Source organism: Euprymna scolopes, chromosome 3, assembly GCF_053919585.1.
Source record: "Euprymna scolopes isolate OS-2025 chromosome 3, ASM5391958v1, whole genome shotgun sequence".
NCBI lineage: Eukaryota > Metazoa > Mollusca > Cephalopoda > Sepiida > Sepiolidae > Euprymna > Euprymna scolopes.
In genome coordinates, this window is record NC_136484.1 from 10,201,170 (window position 1) to 10,218,216 (window position 17,047).

The 17,047-nt window shown below is 32.1% G+C and overlaps 1 protein-coding gene across 1 annotated transcript in view; it reads left to right on the forward strand.

The window, feature by feature from the left end:
* The window catches only part of LOC145252983 (glycine receptor subunit alpha-2-like), a 528,147-nt gene that overhangs the window by 243,882 nt on the left and 267,218 nt on the right, over positions 1–17,047 (forward strand). The window contains exon 2 of the mRNA XM_080112897.1: positions 10,505–10,569. Coding sequence (XP_079969023.1) covers positions 10,505–10,569 — 65 coding nt within the window. The remainder of the gene's footprint in view (positions 1–10,504; positions 10,570–17,047) is intronic.

The following is a 17,047-nucleotide window of genomic DNA, read 5'->3' on the forward strand; positions in this document are numbered from 1 at the left end:
CCAATGGGCATAAGTTTAAAAGGATTGACCTTTGCGATCTCTAGCAAACTATAATGCCAATATTGGACCTAAACATTTGAAATTTTATATAAAGGGTATTCAGACATGCAGCAAGGTTTTAAATAAGTTTTTGGCCGATAATTTGGCTACCAAGAGGTCAGAGTTGAACGATTTGACCTTTGCAATCTCTACATAATCTCTCCGTCAATTTTGAGTTTAAACAGTTGGAATTTTAAATGTAGGTTACTTGGACAGTGGTTAAACATTTAAATATGATTTGAGCCCAAGAATAAAAATGTCAAGGGGTAAAAATTGGGGTCAAAGTTAACAAAAAAATTCCATCTGGTGGCTTACAATTTTTCTCTATGGTAGTTAAGGAAAACTAGTATACAAAAAGACATTACGGTACATATGCAGACTTTTTAGTATATACATATGCACATAGTTATGAACAGTACATATGGCCCAAGCAAAGCCGGGCTGAACTGCTAGTATATTCATAAACTAATATTATTTTGAGTGCATTCACAATTATATCATCTATTGTCTGATAGTTTTATATTATTCATTAATCATTACTATTCTTAACTCGCCAGTCTATTTCATTACAAATCATGAAGGGCATTAATAAATTTATATCAGTTCCTACCTATTTTTAGAATAATTAAATTAATCAACTTGTTTTACGAAGATACATAATAATTATTGAATTATATTATGGCTTAATAATATAAAATGTTAACGGATGCTAAGATATTTGATTATGTTGCTGCTGCTTTTTTTTAATCTGGGGTTCACTATATAATTTATTGATCTAAAATGAATATAAAATATTAAATTCGTATGAAAATAACAGACAGAGTAAAAGATTTTATATCACTTTGTTTGCTAGAAATAAACCATAAAATTTTACTTTTGAGTTCCTAGATACCGAAAACTCCTTTATTCTAGTAGTTTATTCCCTACAGATGGCAAGATATTATTATCCTTGCAATGTTGTGCTTACTTGCAGTAAAGATAAACATTATGGCAACATCTACCTGCCGCACACTGCACAGTCTAATGTTCCTCAAAAAATTAAATTGTGACTCCTACGTCCAGGTGGCAATATGATCTGTTTGGGATATAATAAGAAAAACAGAAATTATTAGTGTAGATTTTAAACCGTTTTTCGTACGTTCCTTCAGTGAAACTGATTATTGTAACTTTGGTGTAATTGGAAGTCGGCAAATCTGTTTTCAGATATGCTATGATCTCTGATATGTTAACAATCTGACTGCATATTGTAAGTATATTGGCTTTGCAACCGTAGTCGTTTTAATGTAATTACTTTTGACCGTATTATATTTTTTATAATGCGTATTGCATACTGGGGCCATAGTGGGGAGACATATATCGGGTACTTTTTACAGAGAGACGGAGGCATGTAATACACGATGAGAGAAGAATACATGAGAGAGCCATTTATAGAGTTCTGTAAATGTTTCTTCTAAACACATATATTAGAGAGGAGGGATTGGTTCTTTTAACACAAGGGCTGAACAGTCAGTACTTATGATGGAGGGAGAGACATTTCTTAAGATGGAGAGACACATTGCTTCAGGATGGTGTTTATACACAAAGCAAATTCATTATAAAGATGTGTGGAACAAGTTCATATAAGATTGTACATTACCTTTGTTTTTGTAGAAAGACGACAACGAAGACGGCAGTTAAAAGTTGGTGAGATGTTCATTTATTACTTCGACCGGTTGCAATGATTTCACATCTTGGAATTCAAAAGTCAACTACATGTTCTAACCATTCGCTTCTAAAGGGGGGCCCGTCCGACTCGACTCTGGATTCTTTGCCTCCTGTCTCCCGTCTGTCCGACTCTAACTCTCTGTCCGACCCTGTCTGTCTCTTACTCACTAAAAGTAGCCAAATATTGAGAATTCATTTCTCAGCCATGACATCATTGCATGGCTAAAAACGTGCTTGATCGATCCCGTGGTGTGTGATCCTCACATGTCTGAAGACAAGAATTCTTCTAACCTATTCCTCGACCTGACTTAATTTCCAACATATTTAAATTCAACAATAAAAATTCCTTTTTACAACAACCGAATTCCTTCTGAATCTCTTCCCTGAACATATTTCCGAACCTAGCTTACCAAGTTAAATTCTCGGTATATCCTATCTCATTTTTACTTATTTAATGTGTTTCTTACTTACAAGAAAAGATCCCCTTTTTCTTGTAACATGCGTATTACTTACTAATAACTAGTACATTTATATTACCATCATATGGATGGTAACAGCCTCAGTAAACAGAGAAGTTTAGAAAAACGTACATAAAAACGTATATGTAATTATGTTTTATAACTATCATTGCTGATATGTACATTTATTTGTGAAAACAATCTAAACAAAGAAGACTTTCGGTATATAGATATAGAAAGCTGGAGATCGACAGGGAAAATAAAACGAGAACTGTTTAAACTTTGATCTGTCAGTGTCCATCGAGTACAGAATTGGATTCAATGATTTGGTCTCATATTTCGTTTACATTTATCCATACGCCTGAATGTAAACGGTTTAACTTTCACGTTCGTACGCTGTCCACTAGTGTACTGTCTGACCCGTATGCACATATCTATCAACCAATCTATCTATCTTTCTATTTAAACACTATCATATAAAAAAAAGCTGACCCGTATGCACATATCTATCAACCAATCTATCTATCTTTCTATTTAAACACTATCATATAAAAAAAAGCTTTGTCTGTATGTACGTGTTATTAAGAGAGAAAAAAGAGAGAGGGTGTTCCCTATGGGATTGAAAACAGCTAGACCATTTTTTGTTGATTTCAGACGAATGGTAATTGATACGTCTTTCGCAAGTGCTATATCAGATTACGTCTGATAAGTATTGACAATCGATCATTGCAAATATCTGCTTCAAGAAGTTCACGTTGGAACAAAATTAAACCTTTATACAAGCTAAGATTGCGAGTGCATGTGCGATATTTCATCCTGGCACAAACGGAAAGGTCAAGTATTTAAAATCCACCGTAGTCATTTCTAATAATGTTTCTTCTTTTTAGCACACCATTAAAGCGCCATACCAGACTTTAGATTCAAGTTTAATTCAAGTGAGTATGTACAAATAGATTAATAAAATCAATAGGTGTTTGTTTTTATGAAACAGGACCAAATTTGGCACAAATGATTTGTTTAGAGCAAAATCGATCAATGATAATTTATTTTTGCCTGTTTAAATGTAATACTTTTTACAGATAAACTTATAAAATTAACAGTGGATTTTCTACAGTGAAACCGAAACTAAAATGTAGTGCGGACTAAGTCAATGCGTGGAGGTATGTACAGCTATTTTAAACTTCAATCCAAGCTATTATATGGGACTAATTATATAAAATTAACAGCATGTTCTCTAAAGTGGAATGCAAACAACAGTATACAGCAGGCTATTCCAATTTGATACGAGAATGCCGGTTTAATTCATTTCGATGACAATAATATATCATGGGATTAAAGTCACTGTTTTCACAAGATGTTTTGTATAGTTAAAAAAGGAATACTCTACAAAACAATGTTATCGGAATATGAAAAAAAAAGGTACAGACGAAATAAATTTTATAAAAAACGTTATATTTGAGTGTATAATCTTACACACTAACATGTCCAATGCTAAAATCAGAAACACCATGTAGAATAAGATATAAACAAAATCAAAACCTTCGGCGGTGCTTTGTGCAAATATAGCTGTTATAATCTCTGCCGAGGTGAAAACATTATTTCGGGGAGGCTGTCATAGATAAGAAACAGGAGAAAGTAAAAAAAAATCAGACATAAAAGTAATATATATATATATATATGTATATATATATATATATATTATTAGTATAATATATATTATTATTATTATGATTATTATTATTATTATTATCATTATTATTATTATTATTAGATCAATCTCTGACTGAGATTTAAACATTTAAAAGCATTTAATGCGAATAAATGCTTAATTTCAACTTTTAATATATTTTCGGTTCGCGGTAGCCTAGTGGTTCCGTTCCTTGCTAATGAAGCGAAATATGACTTCTATTGTCGGGGTTCGAGTCTCTCGACTGGCGTTAATCGTGACACCCTTTACTGATGATTCCCGAAAAGATGAAATACTAGTGTCTGTAGGTATTTAATGTTTATTATAGTAAATAATAATATGTATATATATATATATATATATATATATATAAGTTATATATATAATTATATATATGTATGTATGCATATATATATATATATATATATATATATATATATATATTTCTTTTCAAGGGAAATAAGGTAAAAAAAAACGATAAGCGTGCTCGATATGTTAATAGAGCGGTATAAATATTTTTTTAATTTTTTATTGAGCCCATACTAAATTTACATTACTGTTTCTATTGGATTTTCACCCCAGGTAATGAGGTAGAGTACCAATTTCATCGGAATTTATAGGTGGACTGAAGTTTAAACTTACAGAAATGGATAGAAAGTTATTTGGGGGTATTAAATAGAGAGGGAGGTCGTGTGGTAGTGTGAGGAGGTTTTATAACAACTGAAATTCAACTATAAAACCTCCTCACACTACCACACGACCTCCCTCTCTATTTAATACCCCCCCCAATAACTTTCTATCCAGTTTTGTAAGTTTAAACTTCAGTCCACCTATAAATCCCGATGAAATCGGTACTCTACATCATCTCCTGGGATGAAAATCCAATGGAAACAGTAATGTAAATTTATTATGGGTTCAATAAAAAATTAAAAAATTATATATATATATATATATATATATATATATATATATATATATATATATATATATATATATATATATCGCATCAAGTAATGTAACAATATTTTATTATGGCGTCAAACACTATAATATGAGTATTTCCTTTTATCTGGTAAAAAATAACTGGTACGTATATTTTTCGTTATTATGACAAGTGTACATGTCATATCTTAATGAGTGAATAAAAATTGATTAAAAGAAAACCCTTGCCAAACATGAATTGCTTATTTTTTTGATATTTCGTAAAATTTTTGAAAGAACACTTGATTATTTTTGAAATGGTAATTCAATTCTCTTAATAAAATATTTTATGAAAAATATAGGAAACATAACAATATCGAATGCATAAATTAATGAGAAATATCACATTGAAATCCATCATTAAATATATAACAAAGATCACAATGTTTTTAAAAAATTCTTAACAAACGCATACTGCCACTCTTTTCTTTTCACCAATTTTGTGGGCATTAGTAAAACGTCTGATACATTCTAACATGTTAAAATGACGTAACTTATATTTCTCTTTTTTATGGGACTACCCTAATATAGAAAATTGATTAAAACTAATGTCATATTAAAGGCAAGTAGTATTGGTTTAATATTACAATTAAAACAATGTTTGATAGATGTGTATGCAAAAGATGCTAAGCGTTTTCGGAATATATTTTTTTTAAATTTGGAATTGTATTTTTTTAATCCGTTGTTTTATAAGTTTTGGATATAATATAAACATTACGGGAACAAATTGTGGATTATACAAAAAAAAACTTGGATATTCCGGAAAATTAAACAATCCATTTGTATTTATTAAATTCCAGTGCTTTAACATGCATCTGGAATCAATTCGACCCAGGAGTCATGCATCTTTATGTGGTCATACAGTGTATACTTAAGTTCTTGCTAAAAAAAATGATGGCGTAGTGGATAAAATATTTTATAAAATTCTGGAAGTTGAATGTCTGTATCCAATGTAGGAGATACTCGAAATTCAATTGTTACTTAGACATTTATAAAATTATAAAGGAATCGAGCCGGTATCTCTTCAGATTAAATAAAGTTTTCTGTACTAAGTTCCTTTCGGATTAACTAGTCTTATAAAAGATTTATCAGTTCGACAACAAACACTTAAAATGTCGTAAATATAACACAAAAGATAAATACAAAAAAAAGCTAAAAATACAAAGCATCTATCTACATCTTAAAACACCATAAACTTATATTTGCTTTTAAACTCGATATTTGATTAATATATCTTCAAATGTATTATCATTTTTTTCAGTTCTATATTTCCTTACATATTTATTTATAATACTATTGCGCTTGTAATTTTAGACCACCGTTGTCCAGTACACGCGTTTTATTTCAAAAGTAATGTACATATTTATAATTCTACAAAAGTTCAGTAATATCTTACATAAGAACGACTTTTCGTGCTCAAACAACAACCTTTCTACATAGTAACTAGCTTTTCATTGATTTGTCATCGCTCAAATCTCTTTCGTCTCTCTTGCCTCGAAGAACCCATCTTTTAACTGTGCTTACACCTACCGTCTCTGATTCCTAAATGCTCAGCAATAACCCTTTTAACTTCATATCTTCAATTTTATTTGAACAGAGTATTTAAACGATGTGTATCTGCTTTTAACGCATCTCTATGAAGAACGTTCCTTTCTTTAGGTCTTACGCCATACATATCTGCAGGTGAGAGAGTAAACATTCAGTTAATATATTTAAATGTTAGGACTCCAAAGTAATTGATTAATTTGGATTACTGCATTAATTATCGAAGCTTTCTGAACGTCATGGTGTTGTAATATTGCTTGTTGGATATAGTTTGGGCGTGTTCGTGCATGAAACAAAAACAGAAAACCCGAAGTTGCCTTTAATTTAATTATGACCAAATAATATTCCACACGTCTAATACATTAAGTAATTTGGATACAAAACATCTAATCTTACTCTGAACCTTGTTAAGTTCATTTGTGTAATTTCCAAAATATCGGTCTAGAGGTTAAAGATTCGCTTTGGAAGGAACGCTTTGGTAAAATGATGAAAAAAACCTACGCAGAGACACACAGAAAAATGTGTTTTTCATATATAGGAGTTGTCTTTAATATTGCAGACTTATTTATATCAGCATTTAACATTGCCCTAGATTCTTCAAATTACAGTATCTTACTGCTGTACATCTTATAAGATGATTGACTTATTTCTTTGATTTAAATTTCAAATAAACAGCTACAATGGGTATACGAATACTCCACGCTAAATCCTGATTGTCACAGCTCGTGAATTTAAAACAAAAACAACTCATTAAATGAGGACACTTAAGAACAATATGAAATTAAATTCTGTTTCAAGTATAGAAAAATTCCACGGAAACATGGAACGATGCAGGCTGTTTTAGACAATCTTGCATGAATCGAGCATCAGCTTTAGAGTAACATAAGGTATTTAAGGAAGGTGTGGAGTCTCTAAGTGATGATGAGAGATGTAAAAGAAATAAAAACAAGAACAGCAACGTTGATTAGCCAAATAAAGAATTTCTCAATGTGTGTCTATATAGACAATGAGTGCACAGTTTTATGTCAGTGTTAGAACTGTACACACAATTATTCGCGAGGAACTGTGGATGCGAAAGTTTGCACGAACGTTGTCCTAAGTTTATTTTATCCTTGTCACAGACAATTCGATGAGAATATGTATCAAGACCACCCTGACTATAGTCTAGATCTTGCTAGCTGTGACTATTACTTATTCCCTAAGTGCAGGCAACCTTTTTATGATGTGGTAATGATACAATTGATGAGTAGAAAGAGTCACTGACATGGGTTATTGACATGGCCACGCTAGAGGACTTCAATGCGGCCTTCCGGAAGTTATTAGAACGGTACAACCAATGTCTTGCCACCGGAGGAGTTTTCTTATAAGGGAAAACTTGTTAATGTGTATAATATCAATAACTGTTCTGATACGAAAAACTTTTGTAAACCTATTGAGGACACGTAGTAGAAATAGTTACTTACGCATCATCATCGGTTACTCGTTGGCATTTTCTGATTAGAATGGGTGCTTCTAGAAATAGTTGTTAGTATTTTACATCTAATGACGCGAATCCTGATTACTTTCTTGATTAGCTAAGTTGAAATGTAAAACTGAAGTAATTATTGGATTTTCTAGCATACCCGATAACTTTCCTTGTTGTTTGAAACAGATATGCATATATTCTCTGTACACGTAACAAGGTAGCCTATTGGATAATAACATATTTCAACAATTATTACTGCAGTAGGCAGTAGAAAAATGTTTCGTCTTTTTGCTATTGTGTCTCAAACACCTTAAGGCATCAGAACAACAATGCGAACCAATGTAGTCCATGCACAGTGAGTTTTAACTGCATTTTTGCACATTTTCTCGGAAGACTGGAAAGCCACGTCTTGTTATTCTGTCCTCCAACTTACGCAAACCTATACGACAAGTTTCTGTATACTTGTTTTTTATATTAATTCTAAATTCCATGATCATGATTTAACTAGCAGGGTATTAAATTGTCAACTATGTTTATTTTACATAACCAACATCTAATCTTGTTAGATAAGTAATATTTACATCGGTGTGCTCACGTATATTGAAAGATATATTATATAAGACGTATGTAGGTTTTATGAGAGATTAAAAGCGTCCGAAACCGTACTTTATATAACTCAAACTTTAGTTTAAACAACACTATTTTTATATTGATTATTTAGAGAATGGGAATTCTAGAATTACTGCTGGACTAATTTTTACATTAATATTAAATATTTATTACTTGCTTTATTTCCTGATATTAAGAAATACTACACCCAACATCAGGGATTAAAAATATCATTTCATTAAAATACATTTTTGCGAAGAAACCGGGGTTTCTCTACCGTGTTCGAATGTTGCATACATCTGAAAGTATCTTGTATATTTATAAGGCTACCATTAACCCATGTACGGAATATATTTGTCACATCTGGGCTGGTGTATGTGTGAGTAGTCTCTCACATCTGGGCAGGGTTCAAAAGGGAGTTTCCAAAGTGATAGGTCCTAGACTGTTACCTATATTTCAATCTCTCGTCGATGAAATGTTGCACCCCTCTTCCGTATTTTAATGGTAGATTCTTCGACGTACTACTAGTCATGTTAGCCCTCGACATAAATATCCGTGACAAACCTGACAAGCAACACATTCCATCCCTTTACTTAGATGTAAGAAACCGACCTACTCTAATAGTTTCTTTCCCAGAACTTCCACACTCTTGAATTTCCTTCCTGGTTCCTGTTTTCCCAAATGTACTGGCATGCAGTGATTAAAGTATAATGTAAACAGAAATCTCGCTAGTCAACTCCTTAGTATCCCTCCAACTTATATCGCTTTCAGTAGTCCCCTACATCAAAGTAGCACTGTGCTTTGTTTCGGGTTAAAATATGGAAATACAAAAAAAGTATGTATATTTATCGAAAGAAAACACTAAGAGGGGTTTAATGGCTAGTATAAGTCAGCATAGAAAAAGAAAAGTGATATATATATATATATATATATATATATATACATATATATATCAGTGCCTCAATTATTGTAGCCTTTTTTGTGTCTACTATTGTTTGCAAAGAAGTTGTTAGTGGTATTTCTTCTTCACTAAGATTGAACTTTAAGAAATCGATCGAAAAAATACATACACCGCATGTTTGTATTTGTACATTGGTAAGTCATATATTTTATATCATGGATGAAACATATAAAACAGGCCGAGTTTCTTTGTGTGAATTGCCTGTTTTCGTCATCTATCATTCCAATCAATCGAATTAATAATAACCTAAAAGAATTAATTCCATTATTTTTTTAAATTAAATTCTTATGAGTAATTAAAAATATATTTCAAGAATTAAATGCTTTACATATTATGTGTTCACATAAATATTGACCCAAATGAGTTGATATAAATATTTTTCTATAGTAATATATATATATATATATATATATATATATATATATATATTTGTGTGTGTGGGTGTGTGTATAAATATATACATGTATATATATATATATATATATATATATATATATATATATATATATATATATATATATATATATATATAGCTTATACTGCTAACATTACTAGGTAATCAGTTATGGAAATATGGCCCAACTATTAAGTGTGATGTGGAATTATTCATGATTTCTGAATTTCATAATCTACGAAAACCTAAGATGTCAAAAACAGACTTATGACCTCATTCAGTTCTTAGCGACAACTATTTAACCAAATCGCTCGTTTTTATTGATTGAAATTATAGTATGTGCACAATTCTTAAACAAGTACGTATTAATACAAAACGTATTATTTGCCAATCTCTTTGTATATATATGAATCTTTCATATGTTAAATTGCAATTTTCAAGAAGGTTATATGTAAACTCCAAATCTTACTACTACTACTACTACTACTACTAATACTAATACTTATACTACTACTGCTACTGCTACTACAACTTTGCAACTACTATTACTACTATAATAATATTAATGGTAATAATAATAATAATAATAATAATAATAATAATAATAATAGTTATGTGAATACTAAATATGATCTAATAAATGTTATTTCTTCTTTTTCAGTTCGGACTTCCTGCAGACACTGATCGAAACGTACGATAGTAGTATTCCACCTGGATTTGATAAAGGTACGATCAACTTGTGGACATTTCTTAAACTCCTAGTCTTGTACTTGTTAAATATTTTGTTAATGCCTTAAAAACGGTTAGAATACCTTCTGGATATGATAACAGAGAAGCCTTTTCTTTTTCCTATTCCGTTTATATTTACAGATGAAGTTTTCTCATGAGATTCATTTTTTTTTTAGAAACAACCTTCTTTGTCAAAAAGATACGTATATCGACCAAGGATATTGATATAATGATATATTGATATAATGTTTTACAAGAGCGGTGTGAAATTAATAAATACTTGAAATGTAAGAAATATTTATATCTATATTTTGTCGTAATAATGTACCGGTGTTGAATAGTTAACAAGATACTATGATGATAAAGACAACATTGTTTTAATCCTGGCTCCTCAAGTTAATCTATACGATTTATTACTGTCATTTAATGACTTCATTTAAAAATCGTAAAAATTGGCCAACAGATTGACAGCCGCTCCAAGCTCAATATGTATACACTCTGTATCATAATTGAAATTAAGATTTAAAATGTAAAGTTAATTACTTCAAGTAAGAAAAAGTAATTGTACATTTATGCAATGTTGAGATTCTGTTAAATTAAATTCAGAATAAAACAGTTTTGAACTAAACAGCTTCTTAGCTAACTCTGTGCAGAATAAGTCAGTTAATGTGAATTAAGCAAACAGATAATATTAAACATTACGATGCGAACAATAAACATTATATAGTATAATTTTCAACGCGCTAGCACTGTGCGTACTAATAATTAATCCAACAATTATGCTCATCATTTTCTCATAAATATTTACTAGTAACGTTCTACGTACTTAAGTAAAAAATATAAATACTATTATAAAGATTAATGCACATATGTCGCTCAATAATATAGAAGGATTTCGACATTCAAATACACCGCAACAAGCATTACACATCGCGAGCTTTGACTTCCACGTTTTAGGATATCTTGATTCCTCAAACTGGAATCAATCCCCAACCCTTGGACTAATACGAGAAAAATCAAAAAGGGAAACACACAGAAAAATATTCTCGCATAAAGAAAATGTTTTCTTATTATAAAATATATAATTAATTGAGTTACCATTAAAATAGCATTATTGTTTGAATGTATATTATTATGTTGTTCGAACTCACTCTTATATAAGATATAAAATCTACCGAGTAAATAGAAATAGACTAAAAGGTACCAATCTCAATATGACCTCTGTATTTTGGTACAATGCTATCTTGTCGCTACGAACTACGAAAGCAGTATTCTGTATCTTTCGTATTGTTCAATATATATAAACTTTTATATTCTATATCTGTCCTCATGTTTGCAGTGCTCGAGCCCACTATAACTTCTACAAAACAAGGGAGTATTCGTTTTATCGTACACCGAACTAAATAGATCAAAAACTGCATTTATATATTTTTTCGAGAATAAAGTAAACAACATGAAATAGGAGTCATTGTTTACTCTAGTAAGATTGTTCCTACAAGAGGAAATGTAAACTTCTTCACCGACCTCCGATAATGAGTCAGGAAACATCGGTGTTATTCGAGAAAATACAATTCACCTTTGATTAAAATACGTACAAGATAAAAAATAAACTTTCCAAAAGTTCTCAGGATATGCCAACAACAGAAGAAATGTGATGAAAATCAACAGGAAAATTAAGAAATGTGAGATTAAACATAAACACGATCCACAAAAAATAAGTAAGCAACAGTGCTGAATTGAAAAACGTATATAAGAAAATAAGAACTAACTTCCCAAATAGCTCAACAACAACATCTAACACGTAAAGCAGAACAGCCTTTTTACAAAACATTATATAGCAACATCAAACATTTTACACTTCCTTGAGACTCAATCAACGTCTATTGAAAATATTATCTGGATGTGAAAACGGTCTGTCTTATTATCCGAAAGAAATTTATTGATGAACAAAGTAAGTTCGTAGATGATATTCCACCTAAACAACAACGAATCTTCGATTTGTGGAAAGCGTTATGTTACTACATTTTTTATTTCCTAATGCGTCACATTTTCATTAAAGATAGATATTTTTTCATTCACTTATACTGGATGAATAAGATTATCTTGCGTTGGTCGTAATTAGACGGGTAATGCAAGCGAAATTCAAAATCGAATCTTTCTCCACATAAACCTGCGTAGCATACATCAAGAATATAAAATACGCATCTAAAATGGCTCATCCAAAAAAAAAAACGAGAAATACGAATCCATCCAACAACATTTAAAACAAAATGCTTTCTTAAATAGAAAAACATATTAAAACTAGCGAACTATTCAGATTAAAAGAAATTTACTCTAAGAACGTGTTTCGATGCGGATAATTACAAAAGAGAAATATATTTCGTTTCTGAATTAAACTTTTAAAAATTATGGCAAGCTTTGTTAGAAAACATCGCATTGTAGAATAAAACGCAAATAAAAAATAAGACATCCAAACTTCCGCGAAAAGCCGACAAAAACTTACGTAAATACATATTATTATTCAATATTTTTAATAAAACAATGTAATTTACATACGTAGAGAAAACGTAACAAACCGACTCTCAAGAAAGCAATAATATTCTGCCGAAAGAATGACTGAAAATCTAATTGAATTTATTAAAACTATATTAAGCACTAAGTTTGAATGAATAAATAAATTGAAAAGAAATTCTGAATTATATTTATGGGTTGAACTGAATGTACGGTTTTAAACTTTGGAATTTATCAGCCAACATTCTTAATCAGAAAATAAAGACAATCAAAGAAAGAAAATCATTCGAAAACAAACTATTTATGGAAAGCAACTAAAAGGCGTATTCAAATAAATTGCACACTTTAAATTAAAGAAGTCAATGAACAGAAGAACTTATATAATTTGAGAATACGAGAGAAAAGAAAACGAAACAAAAATTACGAAGAAAGCAGAAAATAGAAATGCCGCAGGGTTGCTTAAAAACAGATGTTGTTTAAAGAGAAAACATAAAGATGTAAAGACATTCATGAAATAAAAATATCCAATTCTGTTAGAAGTAAAGTTGACAGCTACAAAGATTGTACGAGTAAACCAGTTTCAACCATTTAAGTTTCTTTGTACAGAAATATAAATACAAAAACTACTTTACTTCGGATGCCATTCCGCAACTAAGAATGATATTACTTAAAGTACACAGGTCTTCAATCAAATTATAAAGGATGACGATATGAGGTCTTGCGTAAAAGGTAAAAAATAACATAGAGATGTGTGCGTTCTATCCCAAGCATTATCAATGGACCAGAGGTCATCTCGTCAGCATCAGACAAGGTCAAACTATTTGCAAAGAACTTTGCAGCTAATTCTACCCTATGCGACGAAGGCCATCAACTCACCATATTTCCTCCTATAAAACAGAACACGCTAGGTAACGTACAAATATCTGTGCATGACGTCGCCAAGCTAATCAAGAACCTTGATTCCAGTAAATCAACTGGCCCTGATGGCATCCCAATTATAGTGTTAAAAAAGCTTACACCAGAACTTGCTCCCATACTTACGAAACTGTTTAAGCGTTGCCTTAAGGAGAAGTGCTTTCCGACTCCCTGGAAAAACTCATCAGTATGCCCTGTATTTAAGAATTCAGGTGATTAGCCATCTCCTCTCAGTACCGACCAATATGTATCCTGTGTGTTATGAGTAAGTTGCGGGAATCAATATTAAATAGTGAAATAGTCAACCAACTAAGCAGGAATAATCTTCTTAGCGACATACAATATGGTTTCCGTTCTGCAAGATCAACCGCAGATGTGCTAACGGTTATATTTCACAGGATAAGTGAATCTCTTGACAAATGCTTCCTTTCTAGGGCAATTGCTCTTGACATATCAAAGGCCTTTGACAAGATATTGCATAAGGGTCTACTTCACAAGATATCCAGCTACGGTATAACTGGAAATGTTTTCTCAATCATTAAATCATTTCTCCCCGATAGTGCCCATAAGAGTAGTGGTAGATGGACAAAAATCAGAGGCCTGCAGTATTAATGCTGGAGTACCTCAAGGGTCAATCCTGAGCCCAACTCTCTTCCTGATCTACATCAATGACCTCCCTAAACACATACTTAAATCATTCATTGACATCTATGCCGATGACACGACCATCTACGGCAACATATCAAAGGCTGTAAATGACAAAGTTCTCTCTGATTCTCTCTCCTCTGATCTCTAGCACGTGGTTCAGTGGGGAAAGACGTGGTTGTTTACCTTTAATTCATCTAAAACCAAATTCATATTTACATCATCAACGCTCTAATCCCCATCTGGCAACAATTGAAATGGATGGATCTCGTCTAGGATAAGCCCCATGTTTTGACAAGCTTCTGGGTTTGTCCTTTACTCCTGATCTGAAATGGAATACGTACATCAAGTATGTTGGCAAGGTCGCTGGAAAGATGGTGGGATCCTTCTACAGCTTCAGAAGATATCTCACTTCTGATGCAATTTTCTATCTATATAAAAGCCAAGTACGTCCAAGAATGGAATACTGCTACCATATCCTTACAGGAGCTGTTAAAACAACCTATCATGCCTTGACAGAGTACAAAATAGACTTCGTGGCTTAGTGGGGATGCCCTTTTCTCTACCCTGCAACCTCTCTCCCACAGAAGAGACGTTGCGGGCCTATCCTTGTTTTATCATTATTTCCATGGCAGGTGCTCGCCAATCTTTCACGAAAAACACCCGTCTAGCTGAATCCGCTGTGAAAAATTTCCCCCTCTCTTTATCTGTGCCTAAATACAAATGTAGATTCCATGAACAAAGCTTCTTTCTTAGAACTGCACGCCTGTGAAACTCTGTTCCGTCCGCCTGCTTCCCACCTTACTACAACCTGGATGTCTTCAAGTTCAACGTAAACAAATTCCTTATGAACCGCCCCTTTAAGTGAACACTTCATTAAATCTCTACACTAACGTACTGTACTTGCAATAACCCTTATCCCTGAGTGGCTTCCGGGCCTTGATAAGTGGTAACCACTGTTTAAAAAAACATACTCATAAAAGGCACAAAAACCAAGTAAGAATAATAAAGTGTCATTTTAATCACATAAGATAGGCATTATTCGTGGACGTCTATTCAAATTAGATCGATCTTGAGCCACATAACCAGAACAGCCACGGTGGAGAGGAATTCACCGACAAACTTCCTCAAGCTAAACATATAAAAACACATTCTTTGCAGTTTAATTTAATACATGCTTAGAGAAAGTGAAGACACGTTTTTTTTTTTAAAGTATTATTACATTGTCCCCCAAAATAAGGCATTGCGCAACTCTGATGTAGGAGGCTCCTACAATGGAAATAAGTTGAAAGGTATTGAACAGTTAAATGTCTGTTAATATTACACTTGTACAACTGTACTTGTAAGTACATTTGTGGAAGCAGGAACGCGAAAAGGAATCCCAGAGGCCATCACTTCTGGAAAAGGCAACTATTAGAGTAGACGGATCTCTTACCTCTATGGATCTCTACTGTGTATGGCCGGGGCTTTACTCTTGATCAGGTTTGTCGAGGGTATTGAAGCTGAGGGGGTACAACGGTCTCTAGTTCGTTGGTGCATACATTATTAAGATTATTGCAAAACAGGCAAAGTGAGGCAATATTTCATCGATGGGACATAGTTTGAAACTTAGATGACAGTTCGGGATTTATCAGGTTGACTTTTTTTTTAAAACTTATCCAGAAGTGATACACTCGAACATATACACCAGCTCAAATGTGACAACATAACTCAATAGTGGCCTTGTAAAGGTACTGGATAGGTTAAGGCATAACTTTATAGCAGGTTAGAGAGAATCAACTTTATTCTCAGAAGCATTGGACATGCGCTCGATGCATCTGTTCAAACCTATGTTCCCTTTGAACGTAAGACCGATGTGTTTGAAGGAAGTATTCCAGGTTATGTAGCTTTGGTCAAACCTTTAAATTGCTTAGAAAATGACTTGTAATCATGGACGGAAAAGGGTTTTATGTTGGTGGCATTGAACGTTTCAATTTATTTCTGAACCACTTCCACAACGGAGTGGCAGTATTACCCTAGGGTTTCCGCCATTACCTTGTATATGCGTTCATTTATTTTCCCTCCTGCCTGTTATAGAGCGTGATGTCGTGAGCAAATATATCCATCTAAGAGACTATTTAATCAGAGAGATCATTTATGAATATCAGGACTAATAAAAATCTAGAGTCGACCCCTAAGGCACACCCGAATATATTTCATATTGTTATGACGTACGACCATCCGGAACAACTTGGATTCTTCTCTTGTTTAAAAATTATGTAATTATATTAAGTATTTTTCCAGTAATACTATATGATCTGATTTTCATGAGAAGACTATCGTGGCATAACATATATATATATATATATACATATTATAATATTATATATATATATATATATATATATATATATATATATATATA